General features: G+C 35.9%; 1 protein-coding gene across 2 annotated transcripts in view; it reads left to right on the top strand.

Annotated features, from left to right (window-relative positions):
- CEP63 (centrosomal protein 63) overlaps nt 1–15,571 on the top strand; it is a 48,509-nt gene that overhangs the window by 11,959 nt on the left and 20,979 nt on the right. For both annotated transcript variants that reach the window (XM_069473218.1, XM_069473219.1), the window contains exons 3-6: nt 445–622; nt 7,438–7,533; nt 8,371–8,493; nt 12,881–12,994. In XM_069473218.1, coding sequence (XP_069329319.1) covers nt 445–622; nt 7,438–7,533; nt 8,371–8,493; nt 12,881–12,994 — 511 coding nt within the window. The remainder of the gene's footprint in view (nt 1–444; nt 623–7,437; nt 7,534–8,370; nt 8,494–12,880; nt 12,995–15,571) is intronic.

The raw sequence follows: 15,571 nt of genomic DNA, 5'->3' as shown, positions 1-15,571 counted from the left end.
ACTCTTAAATTGTATTATCATTTTCCTGCATGATAGCCAGCTTTCTTCTAAGGCTTTTTATTTTGGCTTAGATGAGTATGTGACATATAGGCTTGTCTGAATTCTTCCTGAAAGCTTCCCTAAAATATTACAGACGTGCTAGTTAGTTGTGGAAGTTTTACTCCACAAGCCAAACTGAAAACATCAGTCTTATGCTTAACCAAATGACTTGGGCTTTAGGTTGGTCATTAGAGGAAGACAAGACATTCTGTGGCATAAGTAGTCATCTTAGTACAAGCATTAAAAGCAAAAGCTCAGAAATCCTGCTCTTTGTTTGTGGTAATTTGTTAGTTGACATTGTTCTACTTCAGGGAGGTTTACATCTGCTGTGTTTTTATGTGAGAAAGATGAGAAGCCACTTGGACATATGTTCTGTGTTTTTTAATGATCTGTTCTTATTTTTAGGGGATTTTTGACATCCTGTGAAGCAGAACTACAGGAGCTCATGAAACAGATTGACATAATGGTGGCTCATAAAAAATCTGAATGGGAAGGGCAGACACATGCTCTAGAGACTTGCTTGGACATCCGGGACCAGGAACTTAAAAGTCTTAGGAATCAGTTGGATATGAAACACAAAGAGGTAAAGCAGTTGATTCACTCTTCTTTTTGATATCTTGATTTATTTATGTTTCTTAAATATTTATTGAAGAAAGCATTTGTATGCTAATTAATTTCTTTATTGGTGCAAAGCTTCCTTAAGAAAATGTAAAAGAGTACCATACAACGTTTATATAACCTTCATCATATTTCATGTCTACGTTAACATTTACTGAGTTTTAGTGGAAGTTGTTTTTGGCTTCACCATGTGGCTAGTGTAAAAAACAAAGTTGAGTTCCAAATTCAATGATTTGCTTCTTTTAGTTTGATTTAAAACAAAATGAAGAGCACCCTTTTAAAAAATCATATTACCCTTGTTGAAAATTAGGGGGAAAGAAGGGAAAGAGGAAAATAAAAACTACTTATAATCTACCATCCATTGATATTGGTGATTTGGAAGAAAAGTTTAATATTTACTGAGTGCTTTCTCATAATTTAGCTGGCACGGTAGGAAGAAGGACACTGAATATTGGAAGGGAATCAGAAAGCATTTCTAAGTCCAAGAGTTGTGTCTAAATTTTTGGCATGAATGTCAATCTCAGAAGGCCCGGAAGAGTAGTGGGGAAACAGTGGTCCCAAGCCCTCCTCTGAAGGCCTTTCCTACCTGTAGTATCGGCACTCAGGAAGGCTGTCAATCAGCTTATTTGGCTATACTTTTATGAGTGGCGCACACGGAGGTTGTAATTTGGTTGAGAAAACTTATTAAGGATAGTTCAGAAATGTTTTATGTTACAAAGAAAGGATTAGGCTTGATAAAAATGTTTTTATGCTTATCAAGGAAATCTCTCAGTGGTTGGCCATTCACACTTTGGGTCAAAGTAGTACATGGTAATATTGGCTATATCCAAATTTTCTATTAATGCCATTTGCTAAAATGCAATTTATTTTAAAATTTGGGTAGACCTTTGGGAATATATTTTAAAATTACACCTCATGCAAAGATATGGAAAGTGATGAAAAAGTACAGTGAATGATGATCATGTTTGATATTTTTAAAGTCTTAACTTAGGTGGGGTCAATGTTCCTTTTCTGGTAAGCTACTTTAGCTCGCACTTCTTTGTTTCTCCTAAGGCAAAACAGAAGTAGTTCTGTTTAGTAAGTTGAAGTGAAAGAAGTGAAAGTGGTTTTCTAGTAAAGAAAATCACCATATATATAGATATCTAGGTTGTTTATTTTGTTTAAAATCCATTAAAGAAATTTCTGTGTTTGTGATTTTGAGAATAGTCACACTGACGCTAAGTTTGTACTTATTTCTGTGGCTTAATTTTGATGTCAAGGGCATTATTGCCATTACTTAATGCCTTAAAGATAAATTAAGGGATCAAATGGATAGGTAGAATGGTAAGGATCTGAATGATAAAACTTTGAAACAGCTGGGAACATACAAGAAATTTAGAATTGCAGCTCTCTGGTCAATTTGTTGTTTCATCGATGGGGCTGCTGAAAGTTGATTAAGTTTGTAGAAGCGCTGTACATTTACCAATGGGAATCTATTACTTAGAATTTGTGAAATTGCGTTGCATTAAAACACTTTTTTCAAGTGTGGGTTATAACATGTTCATAATCTGATTTGAGCAGTACATGATATAACAAATATAAAGTAGGGCTTTAGGCTTTTGTCATTTTTATTTGTTTGAAAGTTATAGGCCTTGAAGCAGTCATATGGTACAAACACTGCTACTCAAATGGCAGGTCCACAATGAGGTAGAAAGCTTACACCGGCATGTAAATCAGTGCATTACATCTTTTACTGAGAAAGTTTTGCTATGTAAGAATGTCAGTTGCACTAAATAGTGTGTTTCATGACATAGTTGATTTACATTCTACCTCAGGCTCCTTATCTCCTGCTGGGTTGCTGTCTGTGATCCGCTCCAGCCTGCCTGCAGATCATACTTTGGAGGAGCATTACCATCAGCAACTTATTTTGGGAGTTAATGCTTTATGTGTTTTCTGATTACAATGTTGGCATTGGATTGGTTTCAAAGGACATTCCTGCTGCTGTTATCTTCTAACTTCCTGTAGAGCAGGTTGACCTAACAAAATGAGTAAGGAATTTGGAGTTATTCTAGGCATTCGAAGTTGTTTTAACATTTGTAAATCAATATAACTTGTCACATTATCGGAGAAGTAACCCATAATTGTCTCAAACAATCCAGGAAAGTAATTTAATAAAACTCAATTATCCATTCATGATAAAAATTTTAAAATATCTTAGCAAACTAGAAATATAAGGAAACTTCCTTAATCTGATAAAAGGGTATACAAGAAACATATAGTGAGTGACAATTAATGTGAAATATTAAAAGCTTTCCTTCAGAGATTATGAATGAGACAAGGATGCCCAGTATCAACAGTTTTTTTCATCATTATAGTAGAGATTTAGCCAGTACAATAAAGCTAGAAAAATAAATAAAAGATAAAAGAATTAGAAAGGAAGAAATACCACTGTAGTAATTAGCACATGATTTTTTTGTGTATGTAGAAAATCCAAAGAATCTATGAAGTATTATAATTAATACATGAATGTAGCAGGATTACTGAATTCAAGGTTAAGATAGAAAAATTTTTATATTCTCTATGCCAGCAAAAAGCAATTAAAAATGAAGTTAAAAGACTTCATTGACAAGAGTATCAAAAAAAGCACAAAATACTGTAAATCCAATGAAAGAGTTACAGAACCTTCATACAGAAAGCTCTAAATTATGGAGAGAAATTAAGACTGCAATAAATGGAAGGATAGACTTTGTTCATGGATAGACTCAATATTTTAAATATATTAGTTTCTCTAAAATTGATCTATTGATTCAGTGTCATTTTAATCAAAATTCCAATATATTAAGTATATGGAAGTAGCCAAGACAATCTTGATGAAGAGGAATTAAGTTGGAGGACTTAGTGTACTAGACAACAAGATTTATTTAAAACTATATTAAGACAACGTGGTATTATTGCAAGGATAGAAAAACAGACCAATGGAAAAGAATAAAGAATACCATAACAGAAATTCCACATACGTGAACATTTGATTAATAACAACATAGCACTGAAGGGTGGTGGGGAGTCTTTTCAGTACATGGCACTGGATCAACTGAATAACAATATGGGGAAAAAAGGAAAGATTTTGACTTCTGGTTTCATACTATACACCAGATTTAATTCTAGATGGATTACAAATTTAAATGTGAAGTGCTTGAAAATCTTCAGAAGGTGACATAGGAGAATGTCTTAGTGACTTTGGAGTAGGGAAAGATTTCTTTATTAATAATCATAAAAGAAAAGGTTAATGATTAAAATCATGAGCTTGTTATATATTCATAACATAACCAACAAAGGACAGATAAGGAACTAATAATAAAAATTTAACTGAGTAGAAAAATGGGCAAAATACTTAAATAGGTATTTCACAAAGGAAGATATCAAAATGTCCAAGAAGCATGAGAAAAGGTACTCAGTTTCACTGGTTATTAGAAAAATGCAAATTATAAACACAGCATACCTCTAGATACATCCCAGCATGATTAAAAGTTAAAAGACTATTAATACTGTTATTGTAAGGATATGAAACAGCTGGAATCCTTATATTATTGGTGGCAATCTAAATTGGTGTAATGTCTTTGGAAAACTGCCAATTATCTATTAAAGTTAAACTGTGATCTGGCATTTCTACTCCTAATATATATGTATATGGTATATCTGTTCATAACAGCATAATTGTTAATATCCAGAAACTGAATATAGCTCAAATGTCCATCAGAAAAGAAAAGATTTTAAAAAGTTAATCTTTTCATGCAATGAAATACAGTACAGCATTGAAAATAAATGAGCTTTTGCTACAGGCAACAGTATAGATGAATCTTGCAAAGAGTGTTGAGTGAAAGATACCAGTCCAAGAGTAGATACTGTATGATTCCATTTATATGAAGTATAAAAACAGGCAAAGTAAACTGATGATAATAGAAGTCAGATTAGGTGTTAACCTGTGGAAAAATGGAGAGGGGTAGTGATTAGTGGGGTAGGAGGAGGCAGATCTACTGGAGTGGTGGTGATAATGATTGATAGGCAGATTCTCTTTTTGATAAATCATTGAGCTACACTTTTCTGTGTATTTTCTTTCAATTTAAGTTTATTAAAAAATAAAGTAACAATTCCTACTTGAATGGTTGAAAACATGCATTTTGTGCATTTTTTTCCTGTGGGTGTTCTGGATTGTTCTCCTCTGGGCCTGGAAAAGTTTGGAAATGATTAGTGGTAATGGTAAACTCTAAGTGTCACATGATTTAGCATGCTTGCTTTCAGCCTTATACACTAAAAGTTCTTTGTCTTTTTACATTTACACAAAATACATTTATGTTTTATACGTATTAGTTTCTTTTTATATTAATATATTCTGTTAACATGCATAATTTGTTTACTTTCTGTTGTTAGTTTTATCCTAGAACTCCTGTAGGGGGAAGTACTAGAAGATCTGTGAACATCTTGGTCCTATTACCATCATTAACAGTTAATATTCTCACTTCCATTTACTGATCAGTGACTTGTTAGATAAGAATCAGTAGTACAATTAACTGGAACTTTGAGCTCTCACTTCTCCCTTGCAGTATTAATAATGTTCAGGGAGGGGGGTGTGTGTGTGTGTGTGTGTGTGTGTGTATGTGGTATCTGTGGATAGTAAATATAATGTACCTTTTCTCTTGGTATCTTTGTTACGAGGAATGGTTACTACATACTGATGTGCTTTATCTTCATGGGTTATAGCAGTGTAGACACAGGTCTACTTTCAGGGTAATCTGCTTCTCCCTTTTTTCTTCTATCTTTGCTAAAAGCTGTTGCTCATTCCTACTGATCATTGTACCTACTTCTTCTATTATAGCCACTTTAATTTCTAATTTTATATCTTCTGGCAGGTTGTGGGCTAGGAAATATGAATAATTAAGACTTGCATTAAACAAACAGATGAATCTTCAAGGTCTTTATCAAGTAGGTGGGCTTACTGTTTTCTTTTTTAAGACTGTTTTTTCTTCCATAAAGCTGTAGCCCTTGGGGAAAACTTAGAAAAGACAATAAAGTATGAAGAAAAAAAGTAGGATAATCCATAACAACATGAATCAGGGTTAATCTGGATTAACATTTGATACATTTCCTTTAAGCTATGTATGCTTGCTTATGTAAAAATCCTTCACAAAACTGGGATTTTAGTGTAGTTGTTATATCCTTCTGTTTTTTAAATGGCAAACATTTTGCATGTTAACTCTTTTGATACATATTAATGTTAACATGTTTTCATTTATTCATTCATTATATTCTCCTAACAGTTCATTTTTAAACATTTAGATTTTTTCCATTTTTTTCAGTTTTTACAAAAGAACTTCTCTGTTCACAAATTTTTAACATCTACATTTATTTTCTTTACATGGATCCCAATAAAAGTAGAGTTTACTAGGTCAAGGTTAAGAATATTTTTAAGGGTTTTCATATAGACTCCACATTGCATTCTAGAAAGGTTATTGTGCTTTGCATTTCTCTAAACATTCTGTGGGTCCCTGATTCCAAGTAACTTACCCATATAAGTCTTTTTTTAATGAGATCTTTGCCAATTTGATAGATGTAAAATGCCATTGGATTTTTGATTTTCCTCTGATTACCAAACTGTTTTCATATATTTATTGGGCATTTATGTTTTTGTGGGAATTGTTCTGGTTCTTGGGTTATTTTTCTCTTGAGGGCTTGATAATTTTTTAAAATTTGATTTGTAAGAGTTTTTTATATACTAAAAGTTGAAAGCCCTTTTTTTTTTTGGGAAATGTTTTTCTCAGTTTACCTTTTAATTTTGTTAATTGAATTTTTTTAAATATAGAAGTTTTACATTTTTACAGAGTCAAATTCATCATTTTTTAATGACCTTTTCATTGGTGTTAAGCTCAGAAGTGTCCTCCCATTTAGAAAGTCAGTAAACATTCACTTAGATCTTTTTTTAAAAGTAGAGTTTTTTTCTCTTCTATTTTATTGGCTATTTTTAACCATTCTTCTAGTTTGAACTTTAGAATGACTTGTGTCAAGTTCCAAAAAAATGAAAAATCCAACTGGAATTTTTTATTGGAATGCATTCACTCCTTATTCTTATTTCTAATACTTAAAAGCTTCCATTCTATTTTGTGATTGAGATTATTACCTCTTATTCCTTATTCTCCCCCTCTCTCCCCACTTATCAGTAGATCAACAGAAATACTGCTGGATACTTATGGAGGTGAGGACTTGGCATGAAATAGCTGTGACTGATACCAAGTCATTGAAAAATGGGCTAGTATAATTTCCTTACTCTGGTTAGCGGAACTGGTTTCTCTGAAGTGGGGTAAATGGTAAAGCAGTTACAAAGTTCCTATTGTCTTTCCGTTTGACATTATTATTCTGCACTTTGATTTGGAGACATTATTCCTGAAGTCTCATAGGTTTTTTAATAAAATATTCTTGGTTTCCAGGGTTCTTAAAACTTTGTTAATTTTTTCATGAGGTTTTTTTTTTTTTAATGAAAAGGGTTGGGTAGGATAAGTCAGACATAGGGAGGGTTTTCATTTAAACCTAGAAATTCTAAAACTAGTTGTTTGTTCTCTGTTTTTTGATAGTCTTATGGATTATTAAATAACTAGATATTTGACTTCCTGGGAAGGGGTGTATTACCATATATATGCATTTGAGAACTTGAATTTACAAATAAGTACAGAGGTTATTTCCTATTTTTATGTTTCAGGGATATTGTTTCAATGCTAATAATGAAAGATACTACCACTTATCTGCTTTTAGGTCGAGTTGTTGCATCAACAGATAGAAGAACATGAAAAAATCAAGGAAGAGATGGCTATGGAGTATAAGCAGGAGTTAAAGAAACTACACGAAGAAGTGAGATTTTAGTTCTGTTACACGTTGTATAGTTCTCTCTCTTTTATACTTGAGAATTTTGTTAATGAGAACCAGTTTCTACTTTGTAAAGTGGGAAGCACATATTCATGGGAGGTACAGAGGGTGGAAATCTATTTCTCTGTTCTTTAACCCAGTCAAGAAGTCTTGCCTAATTATAGGTTTGATACTACTTAGAATGGAGATTCTAAAATATGTTTCTTGGTTGAATACCTGAAAGAAATAGAGCTACTTTTGTATAATACTGTGAAATACTGATACCAAAAATATATTTAATATTTTATCAGTTACTAGATTTTAAATAATCGAGGATCCCAAGATTTAAGAACAATTTTGGGATAAATAAGAAAAGTAAGAAACTTCTATCGATTAACTTAATTTTATTCTTTAGATTTGGAAAAAACTGCTTTTATTTTGATTTAATTCCAAAGTACTCTTCTCCTGCTTACTGAATATCAGTACCTCACAGGAGCATAGCTTGAGAACCACAGGCTTAGAGGAAAGAGAGTTTTTATTTGCTGCTTTTATTGTGGGGGTAGGTAGTGGGGACTTTAAGTATAAGGCTATTGTAATAAAAATTAAAGTTTTGTTTAAAAATTATTTTTCCTTTTATTTTTTCTTTGAATATATTTCTTTGCTAGTGTTTATTTTACATACACAATGTTTTGTTTTGTATTTTAGTTTGGAAACTTAACATGTTCTCAGTGTATTGTCAATAGTGCTGGTTAGCACTGCTTTTGTTTTCATAATTCCAATTTGCCCCCCCACCACTGTTTACAAATTCTTACATTTTAAGTATAGAAGTAACTGTCTCTGCAGTTAGGCAGACTGAAGAGAAGCTATGAAAAGCTGCAGAAAAAGCAAATAAGGGAATTCAGAGGAAATACCAAAAATCCCAGGGAAGATCGATGTGAAATTGAGAGGTTAACTGGAAAAATAGAGGTATGTTTATAGTAATAATTTGGTCATAGTGATTTTTAGCCTTCATGTAGGAAAATGCTGTTTCTAATGGTGCTATTTCCTGAAACCAATTTTCTACCCTTTCCAGGACTGCCACTGAGCTATTTCAAAGGTGGGAGGGCGATCTACTGTACATCCTATCATCATCTGGTTCCCTGTGGTTAACAGGGTTACTGTCTGTCAATAATTCTCAACAGGGCAGTACCACCTTTAGAAGGCATTTGCAAATGTATGGAGGCATTTTTTTGGTTGTCAGAATGACTGAGTTTGAAACTGGCATTTAGGGGACAGGAACCAGGGATACTAAACATGCCCAGGACTAATCCACACAGGAAGGATTGTTGTACCCAACATGCCAATATCTCCTTTATTGTGAAAGTTATTACAGTCTATCATGGGTGGTGTCCTTGTCCTTGTCTTATTTGTCATCGTACCTCAGGCACCTAAGAGAGTAGGGGCTTAGTAAATGTTGAATGTACATGGCACTTTTTGTACAGAGTATTCTATATATCAAGTTGTTTATCCTCAGTTCCCATTTAGATATAGTAAGCCATTCACCTCCCTCTTTGCTAACTGTATTTTGATTAAGACTGAGTAACTCCATGATTATTGTATATATATTGAGGAGTTAAGGGGAGGTGGTGAGCTAATTTTGCCAAGAGTAGATCAAGGAGCAGCACAAGGCTGTTACTTGCCTCCTCTATCTTTGCTAGTAGTTCTCAGTGTACAAAAGAAGCCCCGGGGTGCTTTTAGGCTCTCAGAAATTCTGAGCCAGTAGTATGGCATGGGACCTAGGGGTGTGCATTTTATCCAGCTCCCCTAGTTGATTCTAATTTGAGAAACATTGTTCAACATCTTTGTGTGATTACTTACAAGTTTTCTCTGCTCGGCACCCTGTCACCCACAAATGCCACTGTATTACTACTACTTAAAATTATAATTTGTGTGTTTAATTCTTTTACATCTGAATATTTTTATGCATTTGAAGAGCACAGAATCAGAGGACTACACAGATACTGCTTCCTCTCCAGCCCTTGACAGCGATACCTTCCCTCATCCCCCATATCTTTGTTGCTTCTCATTGCTACTTCCTGACCATTTTCTTTTCTTTCTATCTCAAAAACCCCATCAGCCTATACCACCAACCAATGTCCATACAACCAAAGTAGTCATCTTCTGATCCCTGGGTTACCTCCCGGCTCATTGATTCCAGCTCCCAGCTCATTGTCGCTCTCTCCATTATTTTTATTTTAACTTTGAGGATATCAGTGTCCACGGGGATGATGTCTATAATAGTCTGGCCTCTGAGTTTTACGGTGTTCTTTCCTCCATAGATATTTTGATCTCCTGCCTATTTCATCCACTTAATTCCATTGCCATTCCTTAGCTCGTGTCATTAGCAATATTTACATTCCTTCTAGAATCTCATTTTTAAGTATATAACTCGGACTACATCCCTGTCTTTTCAGCTTACTCCTTCTAGTCTTTTCATTCGCAATAATCATTATCTATCCCTTAAAGTGATTGAATTCTGCCACCTTTTCACTGTTCCCTATCTACCTTGTGTCCTCACTTATCAGTCCTTATCCAGCTTAAATTCTGTGGTTACATTCCTTACCTTGCCCTTCATCTCTTGGGTTCCTCTCTTGCTTCATCATATTTGCTTGGCAAAACCACAACTGTGGTTAAGTGTCCTCCTTTCTGCCCACTCTCTACCGGTCATGTGTGGCTTAGTGGCCGGAGAAAAACATAACTACACTGGCTGACCTCATCTTAAATTCATGGTCACAACTTCAGATGGGTCCTATTGCTGCCTGGAATCATACTGCATTTCCTCTCAGTCTCCTACTTTCCATAGTAACTGATTCATATTTCCTTTTTTCTCCTCAAACCTTCAACAGTTTCTTCACATCCTCACCTTTGGGTGATGTCTTCCTTTCTGTTCACAGACTTCCAACCCTGTGTCTACCCACCTATCTGTATCTGTACCCATTACCCTGCCTTCTCTCCTGGAGGAATTATCCATGTCCTCCCCCTTCCCTCCCCTCCAGCAATTCTTCTCTTTTCTGCATCCTCAGTTTTTTCTGCCCTACTGGATATTTTTCACCAGCATCTAAATTTCTCCCCTATCAAATATCCTCTCTTGACCCCTCTCTTCCTCCTCTGCCCCACTTTTCTCCTTCATTTTATAACTAAATTACTTCAGGCACCTATACTTGTCTCCGATTCCTTTAGTCCCATTTTTCTTGCACCCACTCAGTGAGGCTTGGTCCCCTCACACTACAAAAACTATTTACATGGAGGTCACCAATGACCCCCACATTCCTAAAGCCTGTAGGCTGATCCTCATCTTCTTCATCCTATTTGCATTGTTATTGTTCCCAGCTGATCTCTTCCTTCTTAAAACGCTTTCTGGATTGGCTTGAGAAAAACCACATTTCCCTTGTTTTTCTCCTATAAGCCACTCTTTCCCAATCTCTTTTGTTCCCCAACCTTTTAACATTGGGATGAATATCCTTGAGCTGTGACGTGGGACCTTTTTCTACTGTCTACACTCACTCCCCTGGTGAGTGAGCTTTAACACTAATTCAATCTCATAGCTTTAACACTGTGTATACACTGACAGTCACAAAATTTACGTATTTAACCGTGACCTCTCTTCTCTGATACAGAATAACTTTCAACTGCGTGTTTCACTTCTCCACTATAATCTAAAACTGTCAAACTTAACATGTCCAAAATAAAGGTCCTGACTTTATCTTCCTAATCTTACACCAATTACTGTTTCAGTTGATGGCAACTCCATCCCTCAGTTTGCTCAACCCTAAAAGCCTTGGAGTCATCCTTGACTTCTCTTTTCTCAATACAGTAGCCAGAATGATTCTGCTGTAATGTAAGTCAAATCATGTCACGTCTGTACAGAAACCTTCCAGTAGCTTCTCTTAAAAGCCAAAATTATCCTAGTTACGTACATGGTCTCACTCCCAGTTAACTCTCTGACCTTGTCTCCTCCTTCCCTTTCACTCACTCCATTCAAGCCACACCAGCCTCCTTACCCTTAATTAAACATAACAGGAAGCTCCTACTTCAAGGCTGTTCCTTCTGACCCGAATAGTATAACTTCATCCCCATCTTCCTACGTGTTTACTTACACGTTATTTACTCAGTCTGGCCATCCCTTTTAAAAATTGCAACCCCAAAATCAGCTGGGTGTGGTGGTGTATACCTGTAGTCCCAGGTACTCAGGAGGCTGAGGCAGGAGGATTGCTTGGGCCCAGGTGTTTGAGGTTGCAGTGAGCTATGATGACACTACTGCATTCCATCCTGGGTGACAGAGTGAAACCTTGTCTCCAAAAAAAAAAAAAAAAAAATTACAACCCCTACTCTGAGCACTCCATGCTCTGTTTTATCCAAAACACATATTACCATCTAGTGTGCTATATACAATGGCTGTGAAGCCCTCCAACTGAGTGGGACTAGGAGTTTTGTTTGTTTTATTAAATCCTGTGTCCCCAACACCTAAAGCAGTACCTGGCATATATAGTAGAATGATTGAAAGAATTAATGAGTGAATATTAGAAATCTGGTTAGCAACAATTATCCTAAGGAGCATGAGACTTCTGGAGTTGAGAGTCTAGAAGACAGTGATAGAAAGATGGAGTTTCCTTTCCCTTTGATTTGCCCCATTTTCATAAATATTGGGCTTATTTTCTTGATCATGCAATTTGAAATTACTGTTGATTCATCATTAATTTTTAACTGTTGGCTTTCAGTTACAAATATCTGTTAAAATTTAGTACAGATTTTCCTTGTCATTCAAGCCTTTGTAGTTCTTCTGTGAGATAATAAAAATTTGGATATCAAAGGATGTTGTGTTACCTGAATCTACTTTGTTCCTGAGTTTTAGATACTGAGAAGTAAGGTTTCGGCTACCAAGGGACTTACCTGAAAATTTAATTTGTTCAATTCCTGGGTCTGGATGTCAAGAATTTGGATAGCGAGGGATATCTGTAATCATACTTTGAAATTTTAGTTAACTTAGCATCAATTTTTCTGAAAAATCACTAGAAAATTATAACAACCCTTAGGTGGCAGCAAATATATGAAAATCGCCATGAATCCAGTATCTGTGTTTCATACTCTTCACCATTAGGGTGTTAAACTTAGAAAGACATATCCAGAGGCACAGTGTGTGAGGAATCAGTGTTACCCTGCAGTTCTGTCAGCCAAGTGAGTGATGGGGCCCCTGCTGTGGAGAAAGGGGCAGACACACCCAGGGACACGGGAAAGTTAACGGAGAAGTGGGTCTGGGAAGATGCGACTGTGAGGAGAAGCACTTAGAAGTTAAGTACCTTAATTGCCTCCTCAGGAATTCCGTCAGAAATCTCTGGACTGGGAGAAGCAACGCTTGATTTATCAGCAACAGGTATCTTCTCTGGAGGCACAAAGGAAGGCTCTGGCTGAACAATCAGAGATAATTCAGGTAGGCTTAAGACGTTTTAAAATAATGAGAAGCAGATAGGTTTTGATTAAATTTTAACTACCTTAATGCAACTTCCTGGTGCTATTTAGCCTCTTTCAGCTTCTCACTACTCAACCCTGCTGTCTTTCTCGTATAGGAAGCCTCTCCTCTTCTATTTATAGGCTTTTCCTCTTCAGCTTCTAGACATATCTCCTCCCTCCCGTGCACACATGCACACTTCTACCCACACTCACGTCCTGGTGCCCGCTTGCTCCTTTGCTGGCCTCCTCCTTTCTCACTGGCTCGCTCACACTCTGTCTCGCTCGCTCTCCGCTCACATCCATGTTCACTCCCCTAGTCTTGGTCTCTAGCTTTCTCTCTCTTCCCGCTTCTGCTCTACGCCACTCCCACCCCAGTCTCTCTCTGTCTCCTTTTCCTTATCTTTTTCTGTGTCTGTCCCTGGGTCCCTTGGCTCTACTTCTGTCCATACCTGGCTGCATCTCTGTGATAGCTGGGGTACCTTGGCTGAGGTTCCTCAGCTGGGGAGCTTCATTTCGTCTGCCTGTTTGGACACAAATGCTGAGAAAGTCACACTGCACTGGTACACACACTAACTAGAAATAGTGTCTTTGTGGTAACAGAAACACTGTTTTAGAACACTGGTAGAAACTTTTCTTTTAGTGGCTTAAGCAAAACCAAAAAAATAGACACCTACTTTAGGAATGTGTCTTCTTAGAAACATATTCAGCTTGTTTGCTTTTTCAATTAGTATCAAGAACATAAAGGAAAATGAACATGGGAGAAATGAATGTTTGTGATCATCTGTTATGCACTAGAGCTTGATACTGCCTCAGTACTTTCTAGACGAGTTTGTGTATGTTATCTGTTTAATATCATGGCAGTCTGTCAAGGTTGGTAGTTATTTCAGTTTTACGGAATGAGGGAATAGACTGGATAAGTTAAAAGAGCTAGAGGGAAGGTGTTTTTGTTTTTTGCTTTTATAATCTACATTTATTTGCTGCTTTAAGTCTCAATAATGCATTGATTTTTTTGTTCGTCTCCCTGAGTATCAGCTGTCTGATAAAGTACTGACAATGGCTCTGCAGAAGGGGATCCGCAGCAACCCCAGGGAAGAAAATTATCTTCTAGGCCGCAGCAAGCTGTGCAGCCAGAGCAGGTCAATGAAATCCTGAGATGTCTAGACCAGGATTTTTTGACCTGAATACTGTAATCAGAAAAAAGCCAAACTCTGTAAAATAATTTTAAATAGATTTATTCTGAGCCATATTTGAGGACCATGACCCAGAGCCATGCCCAGGAAGCCTTGAGCAAGTGGACTCGGTGTGGCTGGGTTAACAGTTTGGTTTTATACATTTCAGGGTTACAGGGAAAGTCATAAATCAATACGTGGGAGGCATATATTGGTTTGGCCCGAAAAGGTGGGCCATCTCGAAGTTGGGGGGTGGGGCTTACAGGTTATAGGTGGGTTTGAAGATTCTTTGGCTTGTAATTGGCTGAAGACATGAAGCTTTGTCTAAAGGCTTGGAATGTTTCAGCCTAAGGAGCTGTTTATCAGAGACAAGCCACTGGACGTATTTGTTGTGTAAATTGAGGACCTGCAGGTTTGTCTTGCATAGCCTTAGGCCTGTTAATGGTTTGCAAAGGATGTCCCCAAGAAGGGAGGGAGACGTGATGAGGCATGTCTGACTTCCTTCCTCCTGGCAGGCAATTTAGTTTTAGGATATTCCTTTGGCTGTGAGGGGGTCCATTCAGTCAGCTGGTGGGGGAGTGGTGAGCCTTAAAATTTTATTTTAGTTCACAATACGAAAGCACCATATCCTAATTGTTGCCTTCAGATTGACAAGAAAGCAAATTGAGTCTGAACTTTTACAGTTCTCAGTTATTTATCTGTGGAGTATCATTATTGATTGTAGATTTTCTTTTTCAGTTACTATTATCCTGTTTCAAAGAACTATTGTGATTATTGACTCTACATAATTGAAACTTCATTGTTAGTAAAAATGCAATTTTTATTTACCATAATTCAGCTAGGGCTAGAATAAGAAGTCTTTAAAGAGCCAATATTTGTTTTCCCTAGTAAGGGTATTTGAATTATTCTTACAGTAGTTTCATTTAAAGTAAAACTGACTGTTTAACTCAAAAAAGTTACTTATAAATGTATTTGTCTTTCTCCCTTAACAAATGAAACAAAATTAAATCTTTCTGTGATTCAGTATGTACCAGTGCTGTATGATCATCATTTATTTTAAACATCTAAATAAACTTTTGTATACCCATTACCTAGCAGTAATAGTTATTATCTTGACAATCTTTTTTTTTATTATGGTAAAAAACACAAAAAAATTTGCCACCTTAACTATTTTGAAGTGTATAGTACAATAATGGTAGCTATATGCACATTGTTGTGCAACAGATGTCTAGAATTTTTTCATTTTATAAAACTGAAATTTTATACCGTTCCCTACTTTTTATTTTTGGCTAGAATATTACAAAACAAATCACAGACATGTTATTTCCCAACTTAAGTAAGGGCTTAAAAAAAAACTACAATGTATCAGTATCTCATTAATAGAATAA

The sequence above is a fragment of the Eulemur rufifrons genome, chromosome 7, assembly GCF_041146395.1.
Source record: "Eulemur rufifrons isolate Redbay chromosome 7, OSU_ERuf_1, whole genome shotgun sequence".
NCBI lineage: Eukaryota > Metazoa > Chordata > Mammalia > Primates > Lemuridae > Eulemur > Eulemur rufifrons.
This window is presented reverse-complemented; position numbering and strand designations above follow the sequence as displayed.